Here is a 19,943-nt window from a genome sequence, read left to right on the forward strand (position 1 = left end):
TGCACTAATTAGTATTCTGCTCAGGACAGGTCAGAGACTGGATTAGCTGTGGCATTTTGTGATTATACCCTCAAACTACGGAGCACGAAAACACACCAAGCTCAACGTAAGAAAAATGTTGTATAATGTGGTGAGTAGGTATATGTTTGTTCATATGTATTTCTCACTGGTGATTACAAAAGATAAGGCGCTGAGAGTCTATAAAATGCTGCTGTTCATTCTCTATATCTGCTGCTAATGATTAAACAATAGTGAAAGGGATAAGACAGAATTTAATATCTTTTGGGTTGTTTGGCAGCTATGTAGCACACCATTCTATGCAAGAAATCTCTGAAGTGAGTGGATTTGAAGATAAATATCAACAAAAAGATAATTAATAGTCTGTCTATATATATGGAGATATACCCATCTCCTAGAACTGGAAGGGACCCTGAAGGGTCATCGAGTCCAGCCCCCTGCCTTCACTAGCAGGACCAAGTACTGATTTTGCCCCAGATCCCTAAGTGGCCCCCTCTAGGACTGAACTCGTAAGCCAATGCTCAAACCACTGAGCTATCCCTCTCCCTCCCGTCCTCAGTCACAGTTTAAAAGGGTGGAGAATATGCTAGTTCATTAATAAAGGCAAGTCTTCATGGATTCGACGCTGAGGTCGCATTCCTTCCTTACTTGAATGGCTCTCAACAGTCTGAATCTGGTTGGCAGCTTGTCCAGGGTTTAGATAAATTCTTTGAGTTCCTTGAAATAGATTTATAAAGCTGGTCTGGAAATCTGATAACAAACAGTATTTTTATAGTAGATATCTTTGAAGCAAGAGAGAGGTTATGATCTCCTTGAATTTGTGATAATCAAGGAACTCAATCTAATGTGCATCTGATATTTGAGTTTTTCATTAATTACAAAGTTAATCACTGTATTTTGAACTGCAGAATATTCTAAGATTGAGAACTAGTTGCAGAATTCCTGTGCAGACTATACTTGGCTACCTGTGTTTCTCAGCATTACTGCAAGATCAAATACCTTTATTATTATCAATATTCCTTCTCCTAGAACCTCTATGGCAAGCCTGTAATATCCTTTGAGGGAGGTCCTGGGTGGAGTGGCTGTACAGGTGGGCTTGTGCACAACAGTGCAGAGTTCTGTAGCTTAAAGAATGAAGTAGCCCAAAACCTGTGTGTGAAAACGGAGCACATGGAAATACAAACATTGCTATTCTAGTCCATAGGCTGAAACATCAACCACAGACAGGCTGCCCTGCAGTCTTTAGATCTGCCAGGGAACATGGGTAGATTTATATCCCAATGCAGAGTTCACTGCACACAGGATCACACCAAAACAGAACCACAGCAATGGCTTATCTAGTACAATGGTCAGTATCAGATACTTTAGAATAAGATGTAAAATTCCTATTACAGGAAATTATGTACTAATATGCCACAGGGGAAGTTATCTCCTCACCTCAGAACGGCCATATTGGGTCAGACCAATGGTCCATCTAGCCCAGTATCCTGTCTTTCAACAGTGGCTAATGCCAGGTGCTTCAGAGGGAATTAACAGAACAGGTAATCATCAAGTGATCCAACCTGTCACCCATTCCCAGCTTCTGACAGAGTATATGACACTTCAAAGCATGGCTTTGCATCCCTGTCCATCATGGCTATAGCCATTGATGGACCTATCCTTCATGAACTTATCCAGTTCTTTTTTGAATCCTGTTATAGTCTTGGCAAAGAGTTCCACAGGTTGACTGTGCGTGTGAAGAAATACTTCCTCTTGTTTGTTTTAAACCTGTTGTGTATTAATTTCAGTTGGTGACCTAGTTCTTGTGTTATGAGTAAACACTTGCTTATTTATTTTCTTCACACCAGTCATGATTTTACAAACCTCTATCATATCTCCCTCCTAAATTGTCTTTTTTACAAGCTGAACAGTCCCAGTCTTATTAATCTCTCCTCATATGGCAGCCGTTCCATACCCCTAATCATTTTTGTTGCCCTTCTCTGAACCTTTTCCAATTCCAATATATCTTTTTTGAGATGGGGCGACCAGATCTGCGCACACAGATGAAAGGATAACGAGGAGTGTCTGACTGACCTTCTCTGGAGCATTTGTTGTTTTATATACCGTTATTCAGTTGCTTTTTTTATTTATCTTCTCCTCTCGAGGTTAAGTAGTCCTAATTTTTTTAACCTCTCTTCATGCCTTCAGAAACATGAAACCTCTCTTTCATGCCTCTAAGAGTTTTGCTGTACTTGTCTAGACTGTTTCCATTTCTGCTACATTCTTTCTGAGATGAAGTTACTAAAGCATTCAAGGAGAAGGAATACCCACAACTTATGTAATGGTGTTAATATATTGTAAGTATTGTTCTCTGTACCTTTCTGAATACACACCAACATTGGGGATTTTTTTTAAATCACTGAGCAGAAGTTTTCACAATGTAATAAGAAGTTCAAATTTTAACCTGAAATTATTCATTGTCATCATTAAAGATGCAACATTTCCCAGAAGAACGACCATACTGGGTCAGATTAAAGGTCCATTCAGCCCAGTATCCTGTCTTCTGACAGTGGCCAATGTCAGGTGCTTCACAGAGAATGAACAGAACAGGTAACCATCAAGTGATCCATCCCGTCGCCCATTCCCAGCTTCTGGCAAACAGAGGCTCGGGACACCATCCCTGCCCATCCTGGCTAATAGCCATTGATGGACTGATCCTCCATGAATGTATCTAGTTCTTTTTTGAACATTCCCAACATTTACTATACAATGATATTCAAGATTTCAGTGTTTCCCTCTGTATACTTAAAAGGACAAACAACTGGGTAATTGCTGATTTTTTTAGTGGCAATCGCTGTAGCTGAGCTAGAACGCTGCCCCAAAGCCTTGTACTCCGTTCATCTTTTCATGTAAATCAAAATACATCACACTTAGTAAAAAAAAAGCTTTGGATTTTTCCTATTATCAAGAATAAATTTGCCCAAGAATTCCCCATGCATCATCTTGCGGCTTTATCTATTTTTAAGTTATAACTTAAACAAGATCGTTTTATGTAAACTTAAAAAAACCACAGCAAAATATTTCTGCAGTTATTTACAAGCTTCTACACTTAAAGGTAAAAGACAAAGTTAATGATACCCAACAGTCTGTTCTTCCATTCATGCAGAGGCTGTCTGTATGTAGTTCCCACTAGCATTAACAGGAGTTATTGGTGTGCTGAAAGTCTCTACAGACAAAAAGTCTCTTATGAGAGTAGAAAGACAAGACCAAGCTTATCTAGAAAAGATTTAAGTACCTTCTCTGTTTTGCATTTTGGGTAATATAAATAGCAACAAGTCTTCAAGAATCATGAAACAAATAAGATCTAGCAAGTTTGTAAATAAAGCATGTATAATCCTCAATTGCACAGAACACCAAAGTGAAAACACCACACTAAATTAAACACTAGATCCTGTAGCTGAAAACTGTCTAAACACTGTAAGGCCCTAATCTTGCAAAGATTTATGTTTGTACTTAACCTTATGCACTGTGAGTACGTCCACTGACTTCAGTGAGACTACTCAATGCATAATTTTATGCACACGCTTAAATCTTTGCAGGATTGGAGCCTAAAATTTCATATTTCAACTAAATACTAAGACATAGCCTATTCATAAATTTTTTTTTAAGGCAGCAAGGGAACATTAAGATAATCAGTTTTACCTCCTGCATCACACAGGCCACTAAACTGGTTAAGGTATTCACATTTTAAAGAAAAGTACTTCAAAAAATGTCAGAGAATTGTCACATTTAAAAATGCATTTTGCTGTGGGAAAGAGAACAACTGTCAGTGATTAAGTTCTCCCTAGGGTTATTCTTCTTTGAAACAAACACTGTACTTACACGTCTATTAGTACTGACCCTATACCAAGGGCTGGCAAAAAACCCCACAAAAGTATAGCCAATTAATGCTAGTGGTATGAAAACTTATGTCTTCTGAACTAAAACAAGTCAGGCTACTCCAAGAATCAAGAATGATCTGTATTTTGTTTATCTTTTAAGTCTCACTCAAATAAAATTATAAACTTCATGAAGGCATTCAAAGTGTACTATTATTAAGGCAATTTACATCTTCTAACCACAACAAAGCCCAGGTGTTTGGAACAAAAATTTAGGTGGTTAAAAATGTTGTTTCAAAACTTAGTAACAGTAGAAATATTTTCACAGATTAAAAATACAAGGAAACCACTTAGATTTAAACATTACTACAGGCTGTTGGCAACCCAAACATTATAGCCCTGTGCTAAGACATCAGACTCCAAGTAAAACCCATTATGTTTTCGTTATCTAACGTTGACTGAACTGCAAAAAGTAAACAGCATAAAGAATGAAAATAAAACTAGCATTTAAAAATGTTAACAATCTTATGCATTAACAGAATTAAATACTTGAAAAACCAAATATTGTTAACCTGAGTTTCCATTCAGTTTTTTCACTGCTAAGTAGATTTTAACTTGCCTGAGTGCTACAATGTGATACAAGTTTTAGGTTGCAAAGTTCGCTATTTCTTCCCACATATACCAGGTACATCCTTGGAACTGTACGCAATGACCAGCTAGCAATATAGAACTGAAAGGCTGTATTAGCTGCATGACAATACAAACTGACCGTACACTAAGGCAAGCCCCATCCCACTGCAATATGCACACAATACATTTTAGGTAATGTAATCTTTTTAATTGTGAGCTTAATTAAAAAATTCTTAGCACTCATGCAATAATAAAATTTAAGAAATAACCCAATGTCACTTCATTCATTTAAATGAAATATTTATAGTTTAATCAATCATTCACTTGTTCATGAATGTGTTACAAATCTATTTCTTAGCAACATCTCTACTACCCCAGAGATGGGCAAACATTTTTGGCACATGGTCTACAATCATTAAAAATCTCTGAGGCTACAAGTGTCCCAAGATCACTCCCTATAGCCAAGATACCGCATTGTCCCTAGTCACATTTCTGTTCTTTGTTTATACATTTATAATGCTTATCTCATACTCCTAACAAGAGTTGTATTTCTGCTTTTTGATGGACCCTCTATCCTGCCTGGGTGCCTGTCTCCATTAACTCAAATCAGAAGCAAACAAATACAGACAAATGGAGGTATGCACAAATGTTGTTATACTATTTATCAGGTGCTATGAACAGGGTTACCTGCAAAAACATATGCTGTCGTGTGGACCACCTTGCCAGGGCACATAATAAGCACTAGATACAGAGATAATCTTTGGTCATACCCGCAGATTACTTTTTGTATAGTTTATGTCTCTATTTCCCAACACGTAGAATTATTTATAAATCCACATCAGTTCCCAAACTACGCAGTCTTGCTCTTGGTAACAAAGCTATTGAAAACAAAATGCTACCGGAATATAATTTAACTACCAACTAAATCACGATTCCACAAACCCTTGTGAATGTCCTCACTTTTTAAGGTACAAAATATTAAAGCCTCTCCAACATTTTTTTTTTTTTAAATAAAAAGGAGTGTTGTGGATGTACACTTCTCCTATCCTTATTATGGAGAAAATGTGCCAGGCTTTCAAAGATTCTACTTTATTTATTTCTCAGCTCTGTCCACTTGGAACCCAAAGCAACTACTGAATAGTCAAAATAGATTATTCTGATTTTGCTGAGTGTGAAACACAAGTTTTCCAAAAATAATAAGATGGATTTGCTTGCCTTGAGCTGAGGGGCCCGGACATTGAGTTGAACCATCTTTTACTGAATTAGGAAAATGTATGAAATAGAAGTAAACGAAGAATTAAAAGCAATTCACACTGTAAAATTAATGAAAATCTCACTTAAATGCCAGTTCAATTTAATAAAAAATAGACCCATGCCACAGCACACAAGCAATAATCGAAGATTTATGGAAGCTTTGGTAACTGGAGTAGTTTGAATTTTGCATGATTTAATATTGATAATATATTGAAACAATCAGTTTACTTTCTAACCATGCAATCACTACTGTAAAATTTATGCTTAACTATATTCACATCCTATCTTTATGCACAGTAAATAAAAATTAACTTCCTAGTTAAACTAAAATTACTCATACTTTAAATGACACTGCACTACTGTCTTACCTGTAATAATTCAAAGTAGTGCAAACAATGATAAACTGGGATCAGCATAAGCCGTGGAAGAACATACCGTACAGCTTCTTTAAAACCTTCAGCAATAGACTGAAAAGAAAAAAAGTGGCATTATTACCTTAAATAAGCCCAAAAATGGAGGGAAGAAGTTGAGAGGTTTTTCGAGTTTTATTACTTTGTTTGTGAGAAATGTAGATATATCTTTAGAAGAGCTTGAATGAGTAAGGTGTGGTGAGACGGTGAGCCAGGAGGCAGAGTGCATTGCAGATATTGGAAGCACAATTTTTAAAAGCAGGACGGATCAGAGGGTAGTGCACACATGCTCCCAGTTTGCTACTAAAAATTCACCCATTGCTTGCAAGATACAGCATCCTCAACTGCCTCAGTGAGAATCTGCAGTGGCAACCTCATAAAATAGGCAACTTATCAGTTTCACTGTGATTACCTCTATTTTCACCAGAAACAGCAAATCAACATACCATGTGCTGGAACAAGTTAACTAGAAAACAATTTACAAACAGCTCTCAGGTCACACAAAGCCATGTGGGCCTTTATCCTTAACAGACTCCATACTTCAGCACTATCTTCAGTACCAGCCACAAAACTTAAGTTTTTCCACGATCAAGATTTCCATTGCATTAACCAAATATTCCTCAGGAAAGCCTGTCACCTGGTTTTAACATCTACACAAAGAACTAGTTATGCATCTCCTTTTCTTATTAATTAGCACTAGCTCAAAAAGCCAAAAATTAAAAACATGAAGAATTCTATGGCGAAACCGTATTCATGACTAAGCAGACATAATCCTAAAGCGCACAGTAATGTCTGGGAAGTTAGGGTATTAAGGCATAAAGCTTGAAAAACATTATGATCAGTCAGATATGCTCAAACCCACTTCTTTAATGGATATTTTACTATAAGTAACAGAAGGAATTTCAAATTCCTGCAGAATTTGGTGCTGGAATGCAGTGAATGCTTAAAGACTTGGGACCCAGAGACAATCTGACCAAAGAGTACCCCACAAGAAATTCAAGTACTCCACCTCCTACCACCCTGCAAAAGGGTTTGTGGGACTCACATCTCTCTTCTCTCAATGCTACCTCCTGCTCTCCAGATCTCAAAGTGCACCGTGTCTTTCCCTCCAAATCCTTGCTAGATCCATAGGCCCAGATATTTAAATTCTGCCTTAATCTACCCCTCTGACATCCCACAGAAATCAGGAGATCTTATTAAATACACGAGATAATACTATTCGTAATAACTTTGGGATTCACGTATTTAATCAACAAAAATGATTTTAAAACTGTTTTGCATTTTGATCAGTTAACTAACACAGTAACTCAGAAGGCAAGAGGAGGAGAAAGAATTTCCAAGGGATCCTGGGAAAGAAACATAACTTCTTGAAGTATGGATCAGAAAAAAAGCTGAGAGAAATCACAGACACACCTTAAAATTAAGTAACTGTGGAATGGAAATTTATTTATCCAATGTTTTCCTTTCTGGAAATGATCTGTCAGTCTAAGACATCTAGACTGGACCTCTCTTTCTGCAATTGCCAGAGACAGCTCATGGTTGTCCATGGGACTTCAAGGCTTGGCCACACCTCTTCTGCCTTCACTCCAATTTGACGGAGACAAAATGCTAAGGAACATCCCAAACATAGTCCAACTCTTAGTACTGGAGGAGCAGGGGGGGAGAGGGAGAGTCAAGAGAGGATGCCAGCTTCCTTCCCAAGTGACTCAGTATTCACCTGAGTATCTGGGATAAGATTCCAGAGCTTTTCCCTATAAAGGTGGATCAGCCATGGGTGGTTGTTTTTGTTTTTTTTGTTTTGGGGGGGAAGCAGGAAGGGGTTTACTGCACTGACTGACCAAGGAATCATCAGTTGCAGGATGATGGTCTTGTTTACTGAGTCCCAAAAGGTGAAGAGGACTGACTCACCCTTGAAGAGATGTCTCGGGAGGAGTCTCAGCTGGCACGATGGGACATAAAGACCCTAACAAGCTGTCCAAACTGAGTCCTTGCCCAAGCTGGGTCTGTGGGATAGGAGCAACTGTGGCAGAGCTCTCCTTCTGTGGCTCCTTTGAGTCTCCTTCCAGATGAAGAACTCTTAGCCATTTGTAGGTACTGTTTAGCAGGATCTGCCATGCTGGGGGGGAAGGGGAAAATAAACAAGGGAAGGAGCTCAGTGGGTGGTCCTGTTAAGGAATGGATCCCTGAAAAAAGTCAACCATTGGATGAAGGACAAGGTGTATGTGGTGAAGGGGAGAGAGAGAGAGAGAGAGAGAGAGAGAGAAAACACATTGTTCGCTGATTTGGTATTAAAAATGGGGATGGCAATGGAAAAGGCAGGAATGCCAAGTCACCACTTTGCTGGAGGCAAAGAATCTAGTACAAGGGCTGAAGGGAAGTGACCAAGACCAACCGACGTGTCTGAGCTACCTCCAGTATTTGCAAAAAGAGAGACACAGCCCAAATACCTTAATCTGAGGAGAAATCATGATCCGGGATCCCACTAGGATTTCCCCCAACCCCAAAGAGTGATTGGAAACAGGAAATATAGGCTGAATCTCAAAAAAGAAATGTCGTATTTCTTGAGTGAGATTTCATACTTACCTGAAAATGTAGCGCAACAGCTGGTTTAGCCATCAAGTTGTTAAAATGCTCATGAAACCGTGGGGAAAGAATATCCTGGGATAAAGTTTCATATGGATCAAAGGCTTGTTCCTAAAGAAAGGAAGAAATAATTATGTATATACAGAAAAAGGATGCAGGACATCTTTTTTGCTCAGCTGTACGATTTGCTTATTGAGATCTGATGTGTTAATGTGATTTTTCAAGAAAGTTTCAGCTCACTCAAAAATAATATAACTCAGTATATCCCATAATTCATTAATGTACATTTTAATACATGAACAAACCTGTTGTGAGCATTGTTCAGCATCACCATATTTGTCATTAACACAAATGTTAATAAAATGGTGGTAGCCAAGAGGTAAATTCTTACTTACAGTCCAGTAGTGATCCCATCACCAAGAAGTCATGTTTTGAAAAGGCTTCTCTAACACATATGAAAACAATGATTACCCCCACAGTAACTTTGGTTCTCTGAGCTGATGTCAGTGTGGATCCCACCTCAGGTGCTCATGTGCCTCTCACATTGCAAGACCTGATTTCCTAGGAAATTTCATGTACAGAAGATCAGCCCTAAGGGCTTGGATCTCACTCACTCTCCTGGCCAAAGTGCTTGCAGCTAGGAAGACTGTCTTCAGAAAGAGTCTTCTTCTGAGTCCGAGTCTCAACAGGATGACACAGTTCTGAGGCAGGAGCCAAATCTTTGACCAGTGGGTAAATATACATCACATCCTTGAGGAGCTTCAATACTGCTGGGCGAGAGAAGATGGAGCACAAATGTACAGGCAGATGGCAAACTGAGATCAGAATGGGATGGACCTTAGTGGAGCTGAACAAAAGATCAGTGTCTCAGATACAGCAAGTAGTCAAGGATCTGTGGTACCTGCATAGGAGCCAAGCCTTCAGAACCAAGAACCTCTTCAACCAAGAAATTCCTCCTCCTTGGTTGTTTTTGTTTTGTGTTTGGTTGTTGTCCAGAGATCCTGAGAGAGCATCCTCTCTCTGTTCTTCTTCTCTTTCTTGTCTCTCCGTCTCTGCCTCTCCTCCCCAGAGGTCTCCACTAGCCAGCCAGTAGTACTTAGCCAGCTGTCTGCCTCAGGTGCAGAGGTGCAGAGATTCAGGTCCGGTGCTGCTGGGTGTGGCAAAAACAGGTCAGGCACTAGGGTTCAATGGCTGAATGGACAATGGAGCAAGTAGCAAGTCTGTCCAACAAAAACCAACTGGCCAATGTGGTGCTATGATGTGGTATATGTGATGTGACTCTTGAATTTGGAAATCACCATGGAAGATGGGGGAATAGGTGGAAAGACATAAAGGAGGCCTTGGGTTCCATTGCAGAAGGAAGATGCTGGGCAGTGAGCTTGGAACAGAGATGACAGTGGATTACTGTCCTTGGTGGTGAACAGGTCTAATACAGGAACCTCCCAATAATGGAATACTGGCACAACATCATCTCTCTGCAGTGACCATTCATGACTGGCATGGTTATCTTCTCACAAAGTCTCTAGTCAATGCTGACTCCTGGGAAGTGAACAGCCATTGGGGTTACCCCTGTTGCTGGCACCATATCTAGAATTTGATGGCCTCCAGGCAGAGGGGCAAGAAGCATGCATCTCCTTGTTTATGCATCCATCAGGTTCTACACTGTGGAATTTCAGAGGACAGGCAGGAACACTACACAGGCCAGCCTGATGGCCTAAGTTCCATGATGTTTATGGGAACTCCCATGTTCTCCAGGAACCAGATCCTTTGCATTCACAGGTGGTCCAGGTAGGCTCCACAACTTTTGCCTGATGCATCTGTGACTGAAGTCTTTGTTGAGTAGGAGGAACAAAAACAATACCCCCTCTGCTTAATTTTTTGGGGTCCAGCACCATGTCAACTCTGCAACAGTATGAGGCGGCCCCAAGACATTACTGTCCATCCGATGTCTTGGAGGGGAATAGATGAATTTGACCCAAAGAAGTAGCAGCCTCAGGTGAAGTCCGGCAAGCAGCATCACATATATGACACTCTGGCATATGGTTTAACAACCCAAGGCAAGTCTGTAACCACTGTAGTCTGATTTTATCTCAAAAGTAATAGTGATCACAACGTCAGGAACCTGAACTCTAATAGCTATGCCCACTCTGACCTGGAGTCTACCATCACTCCAATGAACTCTATCCTCTGCATCACAGTTCACTAGGAGGACCTCCAGGCAAATAGGAAGGGAGAATATTCTAGGTTTGTTGCAGTCTCTTGCTGGGATCTGCCTTTGACCAGCCAGTTATGCAGGTAAGCATACACATGGATGCTCTGCCTTCTCAGGTATGCTGCAACCTCTGCTAGCCACGTTGTAAAAACTCTCAGTGCTGTGGAGTGTTTGAATAATAGTACCTTTTGCTGGCAGTGATTTGGCCTCACTATGAATCTCAAGTATTTCCTGTGAGCTGGGTGGATCTTTCACAAGAAGGGAGAGACCCTCTTTCAGATAAGGAAATTATATTTCATGAACAAAGTGAGAGAGTTGGCCACCCAGTGGGGCATCTCAGTTTGGTTGAGGGTATCAATATGGGTTCTGGGTTGCTGCCAAGGTTCTTTACCGTGTGCCATTCCCACCTTGGCAGACTTCAGGACTCTTTCCTTGGAATTAAGTTTCACAGTCTCCTTGTGGGACGATCCCATGTGTTGCTTGGAGCTCATGCTCTATGCAGGATTGTTTCAGTGTTGTCCTTCTGCTCCTGGGCCACAGACTCTGATGTTGAAGGTGTCAGCACTGAGGTCACTGGTGTTGAGGACATCAAAGCTGATGGTGCCAGTTTTGACAGCGTCCCCTTAGTTGCCTCTTTCACTAACTGCTCTTGGAGTGTGGTAGCTAATGCTGACTCTTTTAGTTCCACTTTGATAGCTGTCACTTCCTCTGGGTCTGAGTGACTCACATGGATCACTCAAGCAGATGTAATGTGACCCATGAGTCCCTACAGTTACAGATTCTAGAGGAAAACAACTGGCACACCAAGCACCTTGGGATATGGCACTCCCCCATGTAGAACAGGCAAGAGCTGTGTCTGTCAGTAGGGAGGATGAGACCATCATAGGATGAGCAGGGTTTAGAGCAGTGATTTTCAACTGTTTTTCATTTGTGGACCACTAAAAAATTTCAAATGGGGGTGCAGAACCCTTTGGAAATCTTAGTCTGCAGACACCCAAAGGTCCACTGATCACCGTTGAAAACAACTGGTTTAGAGTCTGTCATGTTGGTTCAAAATACCTTGCCCCATTATATGGGAGGTACACCAGGGTCTCTTCTCTATTTTTTTTTTATTGCAATGTCCAAATTAAAGGAAACAAGGGAGAAGAGTGGTGAAAACTCTCTCTTCACCACACTATCCAAGAAAGGGTGAGTTTGAAGCCTTGTAGCAGTAGCTGGTCGTAAAGCGGCTGGGTTCCGTCTCACTGTCATGGGTGGTAAAAGGGAACTGAAGGAGGGCCGTGGTTGCTCTGCCCTTTCTGCCATTGCACAAGGCCCAGACAGGCACTGCTATTCAAAAGAATCCAGTCTCACATGCAGGAGGCATAGGAGCACCTACGACAGTGGGATTCACACAACATATTTGAAGACACATTTCCTGTACTTACTGTCTGGTTACGATTTCTCTAGCTAAAGCTGCATTAGAACATTTTATGTTCATATGCTCATAATTTTCTGAAATTTTCACCACTGAGGCATTTTCCACTCATGGTCTCTGCCCAAAAGTGATTTTATTTTTTTAAGTTTGGGCAAAATTCCTTCAACTGTTTTTCTGCTAAGAAAACAACCAACATAACTAACTGTTTTACTTCACAATAAAACAAGAAGAACTATTTAAAAGCAAATGAAAGTGCTCTCGTAGCGAAACCACGATTGTGGAGGAACAGAGATTCCAACTCCAACCATGTGGCGGTAAGAGGGAACTGAAGAGAGGTTGACCCGCACAAACTAATATAGCATCGCTTGAGACACGAAGCTACGTACAACGGACACTGCTACGAAAATCATCTGGCTCTGGCTCACATGAAAACCCATGTTTGGAATACATATAGGGACCACCACTTGAAGAATCATAAAATGCAAGTGTAAAAAAGCTGCAGGCACTTTTGGCGCAAGGCTACTGCAAAACTAACTGATATCTGAAAGCTGCATTCAGCATTACAATGGTTGTGGTTGTTTTGGAAAAAACTGGTTTTGATTTGACAAAGTTATGAGAATTTGCAGCTTGTATACAGAGCATACACAGCAGAATTTTACATCATCACATACACCTCTGAAGGCATGTTTTATTCAATATCCATGAGACAGAAATGATTAATTTAAGTTCCACACTCATGCATGCATGTTTCAGCCCTTGTTTGCTTTAGAATATTTGAGCTAGATATCAACATGTACTGAAATTAAAATTTTTAAATTATATGTGATCAAAAAGAGGTTTTCACCAGGATTCTAAAATGTCACTTGTCTAGAAACTTTCTATCCCAAACCACCAACACATTAGACCCAAAGAAAAAGGCGAAAAACTTTTTAAAATGGAAAGGCTTCTTTCCTCTCTATTCCCTTATCTCAAAAATGCTACCCCATTTTTGCACAAGATTTGCAGAAGAAAATTTACCTATGAAAACAGACCAGCCCAAAACGTGATTTAACTTTATAAGTAAATCATAGGGCTTTTATAATGGAAATGCTTAAGACAACTTTAAATATACCTGCTGCTGTATGACCTAAGTATTTTAGTTTTTATCACTAAGCATCTCTTTTTTATGTTTTACACAAGAATGGAAGTATCATAAAATGTGTGAAACGTTCAGACAACAGGTCTAGCCTACCAAGTGACCTTGCTCTATATTACCTACCTACCAATAAATTCAACACTCTCAAATATAGAACCTGCTTTTTTCCTAGATGTAAGTTTCATAATTACTTCTTCACTGTATTAAGAACTTTCAGTTAAATGAAATATATAAAAAAATCCAGGCTGTATTTCATTGAAAGGGCTTTGCTTACTGCATAAATCATAAGAGGTCTTTATGGCATATTGGTAAGTGAAAGAAACAATCTCTGCTCTTCATAAGAACCGTTGTAACCTTTACTTGGACCAGTTGCTACTTGCAGTGAGCTCTCATTTGACTTTTAACTAGATATATTGTTTAAAAGCACAGAAGTGCAAAAGAAATCACTAAAATTATCCTGTTTAGAAAGATAATGGCAAAGAAGCCTAACTATAGGCTGAAATATTTATTAAGTTTGAAATTCATTCATTCATAAATGAATTCACAGTTTAAGACCAGAAAGGACCATCACCTCCTAGTCTGGCTTCCTGGCTAACAAGGGCCATAGAATTTCACCCAGTTACCTCTGCATTGAGCACACTAACTTGCATTTGATTAAGGCATCCAAAAAAGGCATTCAGTCTGGATTTGCAGACATCAAGGGACGGACTGTCCACTACTTCTCTTGACAGTTTGTACCAATGATCAAACTGCCTCCCTGTTAAATTTTTGCCTTATTCCTAAATTGTATTTTTCTGGCTCTAACTTCCAGCCAGTGGTAGCTGCTATGGCATTCGTCGGTAGACTACAGAGCGCTCTGCTGCGCAGTGTTTCTTCCCCCTGAAGGTACTTACACACTAATCTAGTCACCTCTTAGTCTTCTTTGTGATGAACTAAACAGATTGAGCTCTTTAAGGGCTCGTCAACATGGCGACACTCAGGAAATTAATTTTCAAAGTGGATTAGTTAAACCACATTAAACCCCTGTGCGGGCACTCTCATTCAGAATTAAAGCAGCCGTAACTCATCTTAGGGCTTGTCTACACTTCCAATGCTACAGCGGCAGCGCTGCAGCAGCACTTCAGCGTAGACACTACCCATGCTGACAGGAGGGGTTCTCCTGTCTGTGTAGGTAATCAACACCCCCTCTTCCCAAGGGGTTGTAGTAAGATTGATGGAAGAATTCTAGCACTATCTGCACTGGGACTTAGGTAGGTACAGCTACGTGTCTCAGTGGTGTGGATTTTTCACACCCTTGAGGGACACATATACCGATGTAAGGGGGAAGTTACCTACCTGTAACTGGAAGTTTTTGAGACGCGTGATCCCTATCTGTATTCCACTAAGGGTAATGCGCCATGCGCCCGGAGCTGGAGCTTCCCAAAGTAGTTGTATCCGCCAGTCCACACATGTGCCCTTGAACTGCCTTGTAGTTTTGCCCAAGCGATACAGGGCAGGGCGGAACTGCCTGTCTCTTTAGTTCCTTCTCCACCGCAGACCTATCAAATCCACAGCAGAGGGGAAGGAGGGTGGGTTTGGAATACACATAGGGACCACACATCTCAAAGACTTCTGGAAAGGCTTTGTAGATAAAAGGCCAGGGCTCTATGTACATCGAGGAAGTGAAACCACTGTTCCTCATTTGAGGTGTGCGGTTTGGGAAAGACGACGGGACGGTGTATGGATTAACTGAGGTGAAAACGAGAAACTGCCTTTGGCATAAATTTGGGATGCAGGCACAGGGTAACCTTGTCCTTATGAAATGCGGTGAAAGGGGGTTTTGCCATCATAGCCCCCAGTTCACCAACCCTCCTTGCAGAAGTAATAGCAACCAGGAAAGCTACTTTCTTAGATAAAAGAGAGCAAGAGGCCAGAGACTGAAGGGAGGGGGTGGGAGTAGAAGGGGGCCCCTTAGTACTGTGAGGACCAGGTTGAGGTCCCACTGAGGAGCAAGAGTCTGGATGGGAGAGTATTTGCATACAAGGCCTTTCCAGAATCTGGCAGTCAAGTGGTGGGTAAAGAGGGAATGCCCCTCCACAGGAGGGTGTAAGGTACTAACGGCCGCTACGTGCACTTTGATGGAGCTGAGAGTGAGTCCCAAGGCCTTCAGAAACAGAAGGTAGTTTAATAGCATGGGAATGCCCACAGCCTTGGGGGCAAGCCTGCTGTGTTGGGCCTAGGCAGTGAAATGAGCCACTTGGCCTGGTACGATTGCCTTGTCGAGTCCTTTCTGCTATCGGAGAGGATGTATAAGACCACCGGCGAGCATTCCTGCGCTAGCGGAGGTGTCCATCCAAAAACCAAGCTGTCAGATGGAGCACCCTTGAGTTGGGGTGTCTGAGCCTGCCGTTGCGTTGTGAGAGTAGACTCGGAAACATTGGTAGTAAGAGTGGAGGATGCTTCGATATGCAGAGAAGAAGAGGGAACCAAAACTGGAGAGGCCAATATAGGGCGATCAGGATGACCGTCGCCTGCTCCCATCTGAGTTTGTGAAGAATGCGTGGCAGGAGTCACAACGAAGTGAAGGTGTAGCTGATCTAGTTCGACCAGTCAGTGATCCGGGTGTTCCCCTGTGAGTGGGTCCCGAGACCTCCTCTTGAGCAGTAGTGGAGGCACTTAGTGTTGGTGCAAGATGCAAAGAAGTCCCAGATCAGGTTCCCAGGCATTTGAAAATGTCCGCAACTACGTGTCGTGCAACTCCCATTTGTGGTTAGTTCTGGTTGTGACTGGGGGACTGGAGGTCACTAAGGCGATCGAGTCCAATAAGCTCTGGAACATGTCTTTTGGCAGATAAGTGCATGTGAAGACTGAGTCAATGCGTGCACCTATGAATTCTAGTGATTGTGTTTGATGCTCACTCCTAGGGAGAAGAGTAGAAGAAGCTCGCCTCTTTTCTGGACCATGCTGCCAGTAGCCAGTTGTCTAGGTAAGGGAAGACAAGGAATCCTTGTCGCCAAAGGTGGGCTGCTACCACAGAGAAAATCTTTGTGAAGACTTGTAGGGCAGTCTGAGCAGGAGAACCCTGTATTGGAAGTGTTGGGGCCCCACCGTGAACATGAGGTGAACTGACTCTAGGTTGCATATACGCCAATATGGAAATAGGCATCCTGCATACTGAGCGCTGTAAACCGCATGCCTTTTTCTAGCGAAGGGATGATAGCCGCAAGTGTGACCATGAGGAACTTCAGTTTGCAAACGTAACAGTTGAGGTGTCTCAGACCCAAGATTGGTCTCCCTTTTTCTTGGGCACCAGGAAGTAGTTGGAGTAGAATCCTATGCCTTGAAGGGCTGCAGGGACTGACTTTACTACTCCTCTCTGTAGGATGGAATCCACTCTAGGGTAAGAACACGGTCGTGAGAGTGACCCATGGAACGGAATCAGGGTGGGGGATATGGAGGAGATAGTGCCATAAACTTCATGGCATAGCCACGCTGAATGACATCCAGGACCCACTTGCCCATTGTAATCATGCTCCATACCGGCAGAAAGCGTTTGAGACAGCCCCCAAAAGGGGTGGCTGATGGCTCTCTAGCTGAGCTCAGAAATATCGTTTAAGCGCAAAATGAGTGTGTTGTGTGGAGGATTGCACTGTCGGAACAGGTGGATGGACTGTGGGCTCTAGGACATTTCTGGGGAGGTTTGTGGCGCGTTGGTGGTAAAACTGGGAAGTTCTGCAGGCAATGGGCAATAAAACTTTCACTCTGGAAATGACGTGTATATACCTAAGGATTTCAAGTTGGCTTTAGAAGCTTTTAGCGACTGCAAGGAATCATCCATCTTTTGACTGAAGAGGTGTGATTCATCAAAGGGCAGATCTTCAATTCGGTTCTGTACTTCTCTAGGGAAACCTGAGGAGGGAATCCTGGTTACACTCCTCATGATGATTCCAGTTGCCAAAATGCGTGAGGATGTGTCTGCTGAATTAACCGCAGCCTGAAGTATGGACTTAGCAACCAACTTTTCTTCCTCTAGATTTGCTTGGAATTCAGAACAATCCTATGAAGGCAGCTTATCCATGAATTTCACCATCTGTCCATAGTGTAGGAAGTCATACTCTGCCATCAGTGCCAGGTAGTTTGAGATCTGGAACTAGAGGCCAGCTGAAGAGAACACCTTTCAGCCCATAAGATCCAATCTCTTGCCCTCCTTGTCAGTTGGGGTGGAGCATGGATGCTACTGTTTAGTCCACTTAATAGAAACTCTGACCCCCCCCCTTTTTGGGGTGTGTGTGACATAGTACCTCTTTTCTGCCTCTTTCAGAGTGGGGGCACACGTGACTGGGGTATGCCACACAGTGCATGCCGGTCGGAGAATGTTCTTGTTGATTAATTCAGATTATTTTCCTGAATGTCCCTGTGTAGACAAGCCCCAAGTCTCTCACTGTAAGGAACTTTCAAATAATTTTTGTGTCTCTGTTCTGCACTTTCTCCAAATTTCCAACCTCCTGTTTAAAATTTTGACACCAGAACTGGATGCAGTATTCTAGTATCTGTCTCCCAATGCCGTCTACAGAGGTAAAATCACCTCCTTACTCCTACTCTCTTGTTTATACATCCAAGGATTGTATTAGCCCTTTTTGTCACATCATCACACTTGGAGCTCATGGTGAGCTGCTTGTCCACTATGACCCTTAAATCATTTTCAGAGTCACTGCTTTCCAAGACACAGCCCTCCATTATGCACGCATGGCCTGTATTCTTTGTTTCTAGACGCGTGACTTTGTATCTGTCTGTATTAAAAGCATGTTTGAATGGGCCCATCTTACCAAGAAATCTAGATTGCTCTGTATGACTGCCCTATCATCGTTCTCTGTTCAGAACCTCATAAACGTTTTTATTTTTTCGGAGGAGCAGACCATGCCCTCTATTGTCCATTCCACAGAGATATAGAGTCATGGACACTAGCTTAATATGAAGATACAAAATATTCCTATGAAGTGATTTTAGAAACTCACCTCTGCCAGATCTTCAAAGCAGCTGCCAGCCAAAGGATGAGGACTACTTTCATCTGTCATTTCAACAGTATCCTCAATCAACCCCAAAAGCTTCACAGTCAATTCATGAATATCTGAAATGTTGCTAAAGATCGTATCGATATCCTGAGAAAACAAAAATTATGCTTTAGTAATATTTGTTACAATTTCCTTTACTCTTTTGCAGATATTCAAGTGTTTCAAATAAAAAGTGTGAGCTATCTAAGCCTTGTCTACACTGGCAGAAGTGTGTGAGGCACATATAGCTTACACGCTGCAGTGAAAACAGACTGCATCCACCCTGGCGGAGCCTCTCCCCACTGCTGGAGCATTTTTGTGCTACCTCCATCATGCCAGAGCCTTTCCCTGCAGCATTGCATTGCTTTCATCTGCATTGCTAAAAGTAGCAGTGCAGACAGAGGAGGCACTGTTTGGGTGTAGAGAAAGCCATGTAGGGTATACCCACAGGATTCAGGTCTGTCATTACTCGCCTAAGCAGTGTCTCACTGTCTACATGTCTATGCCGTGCCTCTGCTCTACATTCCACCATAAGGAACGTGCAGTGTAGACATACCCTAAATAGGGATGAGACAACAGAAAGAGAGGGGAAAGGAAGTCAAGTTCTAGGCGTCAATTCAGGCTGAGCAATCATGCTTGGGCATATTCACTTTGATCCAATATTGCACGATTTTTACTTTTAAATGTCCAAGAGCATGGTGCAGTATCCAATCCAGCGTTCAAGAGCAGTGTTTCTTGTGAGAGGCTACGGATTATTCACTGGGTAGGACAATGGGGTCCAACTTCTTTAGCCTGTACACTAACAGGCCACAATCAGGAGGTGAGGAGCAGTTTAAAGCTGTCATTATTTCCCCTCCATCACCCTCCTTGCTCTTTTCTGTCTCTGAACTTAAACTGAAGTGAAAATTTAAAAACAGCCTCCAGCTCAGGTCCCAATGATCAAAGCTATGCAGTCACTTTTTCAGAATACCAGCTGGGCTTGGAGAGGGAAGTGGCAGCTTCCTTTTTCAAGTCCTGCTTTTAGTGTCCCATATCTCAGACACACACCCAACTGGGCAGTCTTCCCCAACCCACCATCTGGAAAGCACCCTTCCCTTGACTCCAACCTCTGACTGACATCAGTTTCTTCTCCAGTTACCTCCAGCCTTGCCCCACTCCACGCAATGCTCAGGAACTCATCCCATCTCTCCCTGCCCACACCCTAGCCCCCAAATCTCTCTCCACCCCCTTATCAATTCTCCCCTTTCCCTGTCAATTAAGATAAATTACCAAGGTTTCACATCTTCCTTTTTTTGAGAGACATCTGCAGCCCCTCTTCCTAGTACTCTCTTTCCTAGGAACCACAGCTCCTCCATCTGCTGCTTTGCTGCTTGCCTGGTAAAGCGCAGGTGCATAAT

The 19,943-nt window shown here is 42.0% G+C and overlaps 1 protein-coding gene across 1 annotated transcript in view; it reads right to left on the reverse strand.

Moving 5' to 3' along the window:
- SOS2 (SOS Ras/Rho guanine nucleotide exchange factor 2) overlaps nucleotides 1–19,943 on the reverse strand; it is an 82,923-nt gene that overhangs the window by 42,704 nt on the left and 20,276 nt on the right. Inside the window, exons 6-8 of the mRNA XM_039537344.1 lie at nucleotides 18,511–18,654; nucleotides 8,753–8,863; nucleotides 6,128–6,226 (exon numbers count right to left, since the gene is read on the reverse strand). Coding sequence (XP_039393278.1) covers nucleotides 6,128–6,226; nucleotides 8,753–8,863; nucleotides 18,511–18,654 — 354 coding nt within the window. The remainder of the gene's footprint in view (nucleotides 1–6,127; nucleotides 6,227–8,752; nucleotides 8,864–18,510; nucleotides 18,655–19,943) is intronic.

The sequence above is a fragment of the Mauremys reevesii genome, linkage group 4 (genome assembly GCF_016161935.1).
Source record: "Mauremys reevesii isolate NIE-2019 linkage group 4, ASM1616193v1, whole genome shotgun sequence".
Lineage (NCBI taxonomy): Eukaryota > Metazoa > Chordata > Testudines > Geoemydidae > Mauremys > Mauremys reevesii.